The sequence below is a fragment of the Solanum dulcamara genome, chromosome 11, assembly GCF_947179165.1.
Source record: "Solanum dulcamara chromosome 11, daSolDulc1.2, whole genome shotgun sequence".
Classification (NCBI taxonomy): domain Eukaryota; kingdom Viridiplantae; phylum Streptophyta; class Magnoliopsida; order Solanales; family Solanaceae; genus Solanum; species Solanum dulcamara.
In genome coordinates, this window is record NC_077247.1 from 40141404 (window position 1) to 40154041 (window position 12638).

At 29.1% G+C, this 12638-nt stretch overlaps 1 protein-coding gene across 1 annotated transcript; it reads left to right on the forward strand.

Moving 5' to 3' along the window:
• The first annotated feature begins 10687 nt into the window (after nucleotides 1-10687).
• On the forward strand, nucleotides 10688-12124 carry LOC129874607 (ninja-family protein AFP3-like). Its single transcript, XM_055949916.1, has 2 exons — nucleotides 10688-11256; nucleotides 11602-12124. The coding sequence occupies exons 1-2, from the start codon at nucleotides 10791-10793 to the stop codon at nucleotides 11964-11966; spliced, it is 831 nt and encodes a 276-aa protein (XP_055805891.1). The 5' UTR covers nucleotides 10688-10790; the 3' UTR covers nucleotides 11967-12124.
• The last annotated feature ends 514 nt before the right edge of the window (nucleotides 12125-12638 follow it).

Here is a 12638-nt window from a genome sequence, read left to right on the forward strand (position 1 = left end):
CTAAGTATTGGGCATTTTTATTTTTTTCACCCTTTTCTTTTTGTTTATTTCCTACTCATGTTTGATGGAGTGTCTAAATTATAATATAGAATTTCTCAATTATGATTATTATAAGATCAATTCAGTCAACTCATTATAATAATTAAATGGATGTGTTCCGGGACTATGACATGTAAGAAAGAACATGAAGTTGAGTACAATCATACAACATCAAACGAATCCGCAATTATTTCGAGTATTATTTTGTTTGAATAAACGACAGGGAGAACACTTATATACCAAAAGGAAAAATATTTATCATTAAATGTTTCATTATTTTCATATTCTTTTTTATTTTTAAATGACATAAATTTATTTTAAAATTCGCACTCTGACGCCAGCAAGCGCCTATCCTATATGATATAGATATCAAGATATCAGTATACCGACAGAGTATTACAGAAGATTAAACTCAGTCCTATATGATATCAGTATGGTATCAATATATCGACGGAGTATCACAAAGAATATATTTTCTACTAATTTAGAGTTTAATAAATAAAATTGTAACTTAAATAATTTTCTCTTAATTGTTAAATTTTTATGTCTTAAAAAATGAATCTAATCCTATATGATACTGATAGAGTATCACAGAGAATTAAGCTCGGGCCTATATGATATCGATATGGTATCAATATATCGAACGGAGTATCATAGAAGATTAATCCATAACAATGATGCTGACGTCATGCGTGAAATAAGAAAGTAAACAGTTTGGATCATGAGTCTATTAAGGATAAATAATTTAAGTTGAGTTTAATTTAAATAAATATTTTCACAATTAAATCTATTTTGTGCAGTTTTCCCTAAACTAAATGTCCCTGGGTTTGTTACTTCTATATATCATGTTTTTTTGTTGTTGTCCTTTTCTCCTTATTCAAATATCAAAACAAAAGAGTAAAGAAACAAAGTTACTAGTATCAATATTTGCAAATTGCATTAAAACTGTATTGAATAAAGAGCAAGTTGTATGAAAAAAATAGTATTTACAAAGTCAAAAAATGTAGGTCAAGTTGGAATAAAACATTTATATTGGTGATAATGTGATGCTGATAAATCCGAGATTGCTTGTATAAATAATCGTAAAATGGGTCATGGGATATATAAAGCAACTACTTCCTCCCATAAAAATAGGCAAAACTACTTAATTAGACATAAATTCATACTATATTTATTAATTTAATAATTTATATTTTTAAATAATTATTTATTATCTCATTATTTATTAATTATGTATCACATTAGGAGTGAGATACATCAGTTATTAAATATAGCCAAAATAGATTCCTTCCAATTATCTCCCTAATTTACTCTTTTACTCCAAATTAACTGTCTCTCTCCTGATTCTTCCCCTCCCACATTTATCACAGAGATTGTCCACCAAAGTTTTGCATCGCCGATGTCCAGGTGAACCCCATCGGCAACGGCTTGGTCATTGCATTTCCAGCAGATCTTATAAGCAACTATTTTGGCTAGTAAAACGCTTTTCACTGGTTTGGTGGGGTTCCCGTCGGAGACAGCAGATCGCTGATCGGAGAAGAGAGAGATGAAAAGGATAGGAGGAGAGATAATGGTGAAAATATACTATGAGCCCGTTTGGATTGACTTAAAAAAAGTAACTTTTATGTATGAAGTGCTTTGAGAACTTTGAAGTGGTGAAAGTTATTTTTATAAATAAGCAGTTGAGTGTTTGGATAAATGAATTTTAGGGTTAAAAGAATAAAAAAAAGGTAGTTTGGGAATTTAGTTAAAATACAAAGGATATAAAAGTAATTTCCATGGGCAAAGAAAATGACTTTAAGCACTTTGGAAAAAAAAGTTAGGAATTCTAACTTTTCATTTTTAACTGACTTTAAGAACTTTATGGCTTAAAGTCAGCATTAGGCAAACACGTCTAAAAGCTAAAAAGGGGCTTTAAGTTGGTTTTGACCAACTTAAAGTCAATCCAAACGGGCTCTATATATCTAATTAAGAGTTTGTTTATCTGATAAAGTGTAGATGTATCTAAATTAAAATTAAATGTATCTATGGGTAAAGACTTTTGATGCTTGAAAAAAATGAAAAGAAATTTAAAAGTTTTGATTTTTTTTTAAAGAAGAAATTCAAAAATATGAAGAAAGAACGCCTGATTAAAATGTGAAGAAAGAACGCCTGATTTGCTCCTAAATTAATGCATTTCAACGACATTTTATATTTAGATGTATTTGTTATCATGTATCTGAAATACATGTATCTGGATGTGCGAGATACATGTATTTGGGACCAAAATATGATAGGATTTGTAATATACAAAACTCACGGAAAGACAAGTAATTAGCCCCTAAATTAGTGAGATTTATGTTGTTTGCCCATCAAAATATAATTGATATTTAGGTTTGGACACATGTTTGAAATATATTTTTTTAATTGAAAGTTTATGAAAAACAACTTCTCTAACACACAAAAATAAAAGTAAGTTATTTGAGCATTTTATCTTCTCATATCATATTTATAAAAATTACACTCAATGTGTTGTTGTTTAGATTTGGCCATATGAATTCTGGAACCAAAAAACTACGTTTTTTAATAAAAATATATAAAGGTTCACTCATTTTTTGAAATAATTTTTTAATACATCATTGCTAGTGCAGCGATTTTGAACCAAACGTTAGTTTAATTTTTTTTAAATACATCGCTGCAAATGCAACTATTTTTAACTAGTTTTTTTTCAAACCATACTGTATTTTAAAATTACACTCAATGTATTGTTGTTTAGATTTGGCCGTATGAATTTTGGAGCCAAAAGAACTATTTTTTTTAATAAAAATATATAAAGGTTCACTCCTTTATCGAAATAACCAAAATAGATAAATCGCTGACACAACAACAATTTCATAAAAAAAAATTAACGCTGTTAATTTTTTTTTACAAAATCGCTGCTGTAGTAGCGATTTGTCCCTTTTGATTTTTTCGGAAAAAAGAGGAACTCTTTATGTATTTTTATAGAAAAAAATAGTCATTTTGGCTCCGGACTCTTTAAAATGAGAAGAATGCAAGTTTACACTTGTACTCTCCTAACCACATTTTCGCACTAATACCATGACTGTTATTTTAATTAAAAATTTCGGTAGATAAATATGCAGCCTTCAACATATGAATGCTGCTTAATTTTTCTTTTGAGTCATTTTTTCTTAAAGTTAAATCATAACAATTCCATAGTAAATATAAGTTTGTGTATTTACTATTATTATATGCATCGATCATATTATAAAAATTAAAAGATCAAAATCATAACAGTTTTATTTATATTTTAGCTTTAATTTCTAGAATATAGAAGGTTTGATTCCCTTATTCAATCATTACCACAGTGAAAAATCAAATCAACCTTAACCATCCTATATAATCTTCAATAAGAAAATCAACATACAAAAAGAGTGATTAATATAAAATCAATAAAATAAACTAGCAACTTAACAAAGAAAGTAATTAAATATAGTGATGTATACAATTCAGAAGCACATAATAAAATGAAAATAGAAGAAAATTAAACAGCAAACAATAAATGAAGCCTAATTAATAACATTAGAGATTTCTAGAACAGAAGAAAGAAAAGCTTTTTAAAAAAATAGACAATACACAAATTAGAAAAGAAGCTTTAATTAAACCTAATACAATTAGTGATTTTCAGAAAAGAAGAACGAAAACCTTGAAAAATAGACAACACATAAATCAGCAAAGAAGCTTTAATTAGACCTAATATCATCAGTTACTTTCAGAAAAGAAGAAAGAAAAATTAAAAATGACAGGAACACACAAATCAGTTTTTTTTTTTAAAAAATTAAACCTAATACCATCAGTGATTTTCAAAAAAATAAAATAAAAAATTGTAAGCACACAAAGCCATAAAAGAATAATAAAAACAGAAAAGAATCAACTTTTCCCCTGCTTTTATGATTATAAACAAACAAGGGATCCCAACAAACAAATGTGTCAGTAATGTATTATTACTTTTTCTTTAAAGAAGAAAAAATTAAAGTTTCACTTCTTCATAATTTTTAAAGCACAAAAATATAAAATTGAAGCCATATTTCAAAATGTTTTAGGGCATGATCACAATTGAAATTAGTTTTTTCGAATAAGGAATCAAAATCTATATCACAATAAATGAAAAATAATAATAATCTAATATCATAATTAGTCGGTCCATATTTGAACCCTAAGCCACACTTATATACGTAGAATACTAATCTTAAACTCTATCAGCTTAATACATCTTAGTCACTCTGCATCAAATTGAAATTAGGAGATTTCGAAGCCACTAACTTCGATTTGGAAGAAGAAGCTGGTCCATCTTCTCTTCTTTTTTTCCATATACGACAGAATTATTGTACTCTACCTTTTTTCATCGAATATTTTTGACATCATAAAAATAACATTAAAAAATCCAGTCAACCATTTCATACCTGCTCTCTTTCAGAATTCCACTGAAATTTGTCGGCCGCCCTCATTCTTCTCATTCCACAATAGCATATTTAACTTCCTCAAACTTGATATATTCCTACAATATTCAAAATCTTGACGGCTCCTAAAGTACTCTAAATCATTCAATATAATATTTTTATTCGTCTCTTCATTCAAGAGTTTGTGAAAGTAAGTCTGCTATCTTCATCAATTGTGTGTCTCTTCCATCAATAAGTCTTCTATCTTCATCTATTGTGTGCCTCTTCCATCAAAAAGTCTGCTATCTTCATCTATTTTGTGTGCCTCTTTCATCAATACCTTGCCTTCTTTATTTTTAAGAGACCAGCATTAAAAACACATCTAAACTATTCCTTTTTTTGAGTTTCATACCTAAACTATTGAAAGTGTGATTTTCATACCTAAACTATCACTTATTAGTTTGAGAAACACACCCCTCTCTTTAATTACACTCTCTCTTTCATCAATTTTTTTTTATCACAATACACTCCACATGGACAAAACATTCAACCTTAACAAAAATTAAATAAATTATTAAATTATTTAAATTAAAGATTAATATCTCCTGCCCAAAAAGAATTTATAAAATAAAATATAAAATATTTTTCTTACCTCACTCCACCACTTTCTCTCACCATACCCCCCGCCCCACATTTTTTTTTATTTTATTAAATTTCTTTTATAAAAGTTTTTTTTAAAAAATTCTTACTTCATCTCCCCTCCCCCTCCCCACCTTCAAATAATAATTTTGATATTTTTATTTTAAAAAAAAATTCTACGCCTCCCCACTTAACCCTTTGCTTTTAAATTTTTTTCTCGTTTCGTGTTAGATATATACATATGATTTTAGAAAAATATTTTTTACTAGCCTCAAGACTTTTCTTAAAATAAAATTTGTATTTCTGTTATATTCGGTACACAAGCTGTAGGAAAAATATTTTCCTAAAAATATATGTACATATCTAACACAAAATGAGAAAAATATAAAAAATATATATAAATTAAGAGCGTAGGGTTAGATGAGATGGGTATAATTTTATTTTTTAAAAAAATAAAAATACTAACATTTAAAAAATAAAAATACTAACATTTTCTTGGGAAGGAGTGGGGGAGAGGGTGAAGTATGAATTTTTTATAATATTTTATAAAAGAAAATTTTAAAAAATAAAATGACGGGGATTGTGTGTGTGGAGGAGGGGGGGGGGGGGAGGGGAGAGGTGGTGGAGTGCATGAGCAAAATATTTTAAGTTTTTTTTTTTTTTAAGAAATCGTTTTTCAAAAAATAATTTCTTCTATAAAAAAATTCTTTTTTTGGGGATAGAAATACTTTAATATTTAACTTTTAACTAATATTAATAGTTTATTTAATTTTTGTCAAGGTGGATTAATATTTTATCTATGTGGAATGCCATGTAGCAAGATTTTTCAAAAAATAGAGAGTAGAGAGAGCGTGTTACACACACCACTGAGATGTTTTTCAAACTAATAAGTGATAGTTTAGGTATGAAACTCACAATTTCAATAATTTAGGTATGAAACTTAAAAAAAAGGATAGTTTAAGTATGTTTTTGACCTTTATCTCTATTTTTAATGCACTTCACTTGGTATGAGTCTCGGACGCTTCTATTTCTTGCCTTAGAGAGCCTATACAACTTTTTATTCTTGCCTCTATCCTGAAATTCTTTCATACAAAGCGTTCAATCATTATTGTTTTAGCCATTATAATCGCAAACTTCGGTTTCTTCTTCGCCGCCTTATACCTTTCCCTATTTGACCTTTTATCTTCCTCATCAGTAGTGTTCACCAGCAACTCCCTATCATCATTCTCCTTAGCTTCCATTTTTCCTTGGACCGATTCACTCCATCAACAATTCTCTCAGTGTCTATCAGTGTTACTCCGCGAGACTCCAACAACTCTTTATATATATACTTCTCTAATGCAACTAGTAATTATCTTATCCAATATACTACTAGAGTCCCCACTAGTTTCCCAAGCCCCAATCGTCCTCAACTTCTCTTTCATCTCCTCCTGAGCTCTGATAGTAGTCAAGTCACTCTACTTTAAGCTATTCAAAATCAAACCGAAATCGATAACTCAAATCGGGAAAACGTTTTTGATTTACCATTATGGGTTATTGGTTTTAGCGATTTCGGTAACTATTTTATTTCGGGTTATCGATTCTTAATTGTTTGAGATTTTTCTTAACAGGTAAATTAATAAATTATATTTTTATCATTTGGTATATAAAGTCTTTGACTTAGGGTTCAGTTTCATATTTTTATTTTTGGCTGTCTCAAATTCTCATTTATTCTAAAATGTATCGTGTTTGTTTTTAGCAAGATGCAATATGTCAACTCTTGTGCATGGTTCATTTGGTTTGTCACCTTGTTTCTATGATCTTCAATGAATTTTTTTTGTGTTAAATCTTAACGGTTGAACTGATAACCGAACCAATAATAATTAATAACCAATAATCGATAAGCTAATATCTTAATGTAACTATAACGATTTAGCATGCCTACAAATGATAACCGATAAATTTTAAAATTGAACCATACCGACCTCTATTAGCTACTCCACTTTATATATATCAAGTGGAATAGCTATTAGCTATTTTATTCAAACATCTAGGAATATATATAAATTTAACATAATTAAACATGCTCGAAAAGCTTTCAAATGTCTTCACACATTATTTCTGTCTTCCATGAAGTAGTTGCTCATTTTTGAATCAATGCGACAACATTTTTAGCACCAAATAAAATCTTCACATTCAAGAGCTTTCCTAATATATAGCAATCAATGATTAGCAGTAATCATGACTTTCCCAACATATTGAATTGAGGATCCATAGTCATGAAGTAGTTTCTTAAAGGTATCCAAAGCCACAATACTGATTGATACTTGCCCTTCTATCATTATTCTGCAATCTTGCATCTGTAAACAATAAATATCATTTTATAAATTTGATAGTTTAATCACATGAGTATTAACAAGAAGAAAGATATTTTGTTAATAAATCTTTATATTTTTCATACTCAAAACGAGATTTAGAAACAATATCTCTTGGTTCTAATCTTCCATGATTAAACAATTAAACATTCTTATCTTTTCAAATTTACCACATAATATTAATGTTCAAGTTCGAAAAGTCTATATATTCAAGAAAATATTTAGTATTTAAGAACAAGGCATACCACCAAATAGAAAAGTCAGTAATATTTTCAATACCGACCAATTTATATGATATTGCTTCCACACAAATTGAAATCGAAGACATTTGAATAACATATATGTTCTATATCATCAAGACCAAGACCATAAATCTTATCAGTATTATCCACATTATTTCCTAACCTCCACAGAAAATCACATAAACTTTAGGTAAAGAGTAACAATTCGCTTAAGTTTCCGAATTTTTTATTGTCTCACCTAGAAGTGTATATGGATCGGGTTGGTTCGGATTTTTTACAAATTAAACCAAACCATTTGTGTCGGGTTATTAAATCTATAAACCAAACCAAACCAATAAAAGTCGGGTTTTTCGGATTTTTTTTGGGTTTTTTGGGTTTTTTCGGGTTTCTCGGGTTTTTCATAGTATCTAATAAAAAGCACAGAGCAGTGCTTCTTAAAAAGAGTTCTAGTACAAAATATTAACATATAAGATGGAGGCAGAATATTGTTTGAAGTTTTAACTTTATAAGATGGACTTTTTTTGTATATTATTTAGATGGGCTTCTCAAGTCCAAATTTAAATGTAAGAAAGAAAACAAAATTATGAAAAAATTTTAAAAAATATTTATACATTACATTTTAATAAATATTTGTATGTATAACATAATTTTAAAATAGTATATCTATAATCGGGTCGGTTTGTTTTTTTTTAGTTAAAACCAAACCAATCCTATAATTAGGGCTGTTCACAGTTTTGATTAAAATCAAAACCAAACCAAAAATTTAACCAAACCGAATAAAAAAACCGACATTTGGTTTGGTTTGGTTTTAAATTTGAAAAACCGATAATATTTGGTTTGGTTATGGTTATAGTAAAAAATAACCGAATAAATAACCGAACCAAACCGATAATTATATACATAAAATTTATAATTATTTATATGTATAATATTAGCTTTTCATAAATAATTAAAGATATTTTATACCTTTTAATTATTAATTTTCATAATTTAATTAAAGATAAAATTGATTATATTATGGATTCTCTAGTTAGTTTAGTTTAAATATGTAATTTTTTCATTTTAATGGACAAAGTTGTTTGTATTTTGGAACCTCTGTTTGACTTGTTCTTTTAAATATAAACTGCATTGTAAGTTTGGTCCACTTGATTTGGCATCAACATGTCTTTCCTTCAATATGCAGCAAAGTTCGCCCTTGTGAGCCGTGAGGAAAAAATAGCTTCATAAGAAATTTGAAGAATGTGGAGAGAGAATATTTGAATTATCCCGGCTAGTCATAAATCGAAAAACCGAACCAAACCGAACCAAACCGACAATAACCAAATCGGTGGTTATTATTTTACTTGATTTGGTTATGGTTTTAGACATTTAAAAATTGATTAAATTGGTTTGGTTATGATTTCATTGAATAACCGACCCAAACCGAACCATGAACACCCCTACCTATAATAGTCGGTTTTTTTTCCAAACACCAAACCAAGTCAAACCAAACCACTAGTCGGATTTTTTTTCCGATTTGGTTCGGTTTGTCGATTTGGTGCGGTTTATCGATTTGTTCTGTACAACCCTAGTCTCACCGATCAAATCTTTCGTTAAATAGTAATCTGATTTACCTTCACAGTTTTGTGTGGTGCCATATTAACTTATCATTAGAATTTGTAATAGAAATTGGGATAGAATATAGCTTTGCCATCTACAGCTTCGAAAATCAAATTTAGCTCTTGTATTTTTCACATAGTGCGTATCCTCATCAATTAAATTCAAAACCATTAATAAATCTAAATTTCTATGTTATTTTGTATCTTAGGATAGATTCAAACATTAATATTTTATTTATTTATTTTTAACTCGAACACCCTTAAACTCTTTTATCTCCTAAACCGTTAACTCCAAACCATTGTAACCAATTTGGGGAAAATCATTAAACGAGACATATTTATTAAGCTTTCCGTTCTTTTTAGTTGTCATGTATATTAAAAATATTTATTTTAAAATAGTTGTTGATTTAAATAATCAAGAGAAAATTAATTATTTTTTTCAATTTTTTCTTTAGCATTAATTATTCTAGAAACAGCCTCTGGCAGAAATGCAAGGCAAGGCTGCGTACAATAGACCCTTGTGGTCAGGCCCTTCCCCGGACCCCGCGCATAGCGGGAGCTTTAGTGTACCGGGCTGCCCATTAATTATTCTAGAATTAAGAGACATATATATATAACTAAAAATTAAATAATTAATAAAAGATATATTAGTCAAACAACACATTTAATTAATTTTTTCTTAAAAATTATGACAAATCTTATCATTATAACTAAACAAGAACGGAGAGATCGAGTATTAAGTTCAATAATAACGGGAGTAAAAATAATCAGATAATATGACATTTAATAAATTTGACCAAAAAAGTAGAAAAATATATTTGATCTTTTCCTTTTTTTAAAGTGATAAAAAAAATTAACTTTCATAAAATCAACATCGAGATGCATAAAATAAATTTTTTCACATCCGCAGTGTGAAAGTCATACTCTCGCGGCTTTACCGATGCAAGGATTTTCCAGACACGTTGCAGGTCCTTTTGTTCCTAAGTAGATTAGTCTCTCTATTTAATTTTTTTTAGTAAAATTTTATATTTTTTAAAAGATAAATTACACTACATATAAAATTATATTTAAAATTTTATAAAATAAAAAAGACGAAAAATATGATTACAATTGGCACGTGTCACTTTTAGTCGGTTATAGATTCTAGCTAAACTTATATTTTAGGATCAATTTCCAAAGTATTTTAAAACCACGTGGGTCATACTACCCTTACAACCTACGACGTGTCACTTCCTAATACAATACGTTTCACTTTTCAAGGGGTTATTCTGTCAATTCACTTAAACCCACTGAAATTAAATACCCCCTTCACGTTTTTCGTACTTCCCCACTCTGAATTGTCCTCCTATATAATCTCCCAAATGGCCAAATGGTTTCTTCAGGCATTCGATGAAAATGGCTTTCAAACTTTTATGAAACTTTTCTATTCCAATTTTATAATTATTTTTTTTTAGTTTCGAAAAATTCAAAAGCTTTCTCAATTTTTAGATTTTTACTAAAATGGAGAAAGCTGAAGAAAAAGGAAAAGAGAAATTAGAGTGTTTTTTGAGTGGTGGGTTGATAAGTCGCAAAAGGAATGTAGAGGATGAAAATGTTGATGTAGAGCTAAGATTGGGGCTTTCATTGAATGGGAATTATGGATTTGACCCGAAAAAGCCTAAAATATTGAATCGTTCTTCTTCAGTAACTAATGTAGTGCATTCTGGTAATAGAAATGAGAATGAATTTCAATTTTCACTTATTAATAGGACATCTTCTTTGCCGATGGAGAGTGAGGAGGAGTGGAGGCAAAGAAAAGAATTGCAGTTTCTGAGCCGTCTGGAGGCGAAGAAGAGATTGGAGAAAATGAAGAATGTTAGAGTTGTTAAGGAAAATGGAAATTCTTCTTATCCGTCATCAGAGGGATCACAAGGAAGTGTTGCTTCAAGTGAGACAGGGTCTGAAACCCAACAGTTACCTATTCAAGGTATCAAAAATTTTCTTTTGCTTTATTTATTTCCATCTGAATTTCTTCATTTTCATGGATCCTTTCATTATTTTATTAAATTAATCCGTTGTTTTTGGGTAATTTGAGCTATATAGAGATGTATGAGCTGGTGAACGGTTAATATTAACAACAACGTAACTTCCAAGGATAAAGTTTTGGAAAACAAAGTAATGTAGGAAATAGTTTATTTGTTTAATTTCAATCATTTACTTGTTGATATGAAATCATCTTCAATTGAATAGAAAAATTCTTTACGAAAGAGATTTTTCAATCTAATCCCTTGTTAACATACACAAAATTGCTCTTTTACTATTTTCATTGCAGGTCCAAGTGGTAGTAGTACTAATGTGAGATCTGTAGACAGTGGCCTGTCAATGGAGGGCATGCAGAAACTGATAGCAGAAGACCTGGAAACTACTAATGAGAAGTCACCAGAATTGTCATCAGGGAAAAATTGTAAAGAGATGGTCATGAAAAACTTCATGTTCAACATGCCTAGTGTTAGCGCAAGAGGTGAGGGACCAAATGGAAAGAAGACTGAAGGATTCTTATACGCGTATAAGAAGGGAGAAAATGTGAAGATTGTTTGTGTTTGTCATGGTAATTTTCTAACCCCAGCTGAATTTGTTAAACATGCTGGTGGAGGTGACGTAGATAACCCTTTAAGGCATATAACTATTAATCCGTAGTGACAATGTCTAGCTATTGCTTGCCTAAAAACGGATTATTAGCTGTTTTAATATCGCTGTTATTTGATGTTTAATTTCCTTTAGTTCTAAAAACTAAGTTTAGTAGTTAGCTATTGCCCAAAAAGGTATTAGCTTTGGTATTATCGTTGTTATTTCATCTTTCTTTTGTTGTAGTACTATGTTCAGGACTTAATATAAGTTCCTCCGGTGGAAGTTGTTAAGGTTATTTTTGGGTTGTTTTGCTATATATGCGATGCTTATAATTTGGGCTAAATTGGAAGTTGAGATAAATTATTTTCTTATTCATTGAGGGGCGTTTCCTTTTGCTAATTAGATCGACAACAATTATGTGTGAAAGATAAATTGTTTGGTGACTTTAACATTTTCCTTTTTTGGGTCCAAGCTGACTCTAACCAGCTTGTCTCGAGAAATAGTTTCAAACCAATCAATTTAATGTTAGATTATTTGTTTTATTTATTAATTTTGTTATTTTAAAATAGGAAAAAATTGTCTTATATACTTCTCTTCTAAGTTTCATTATTTGATATGCTATCCAGTTATTTTTATTTTCGTAGTTTATAAACTTAATAAATATATACTTAGTTTTAGGGTTTTTTTGGGCTGCTAGACTAAATAACTCATTAAATTCCAAGTTATTTTTCTAAAACATTT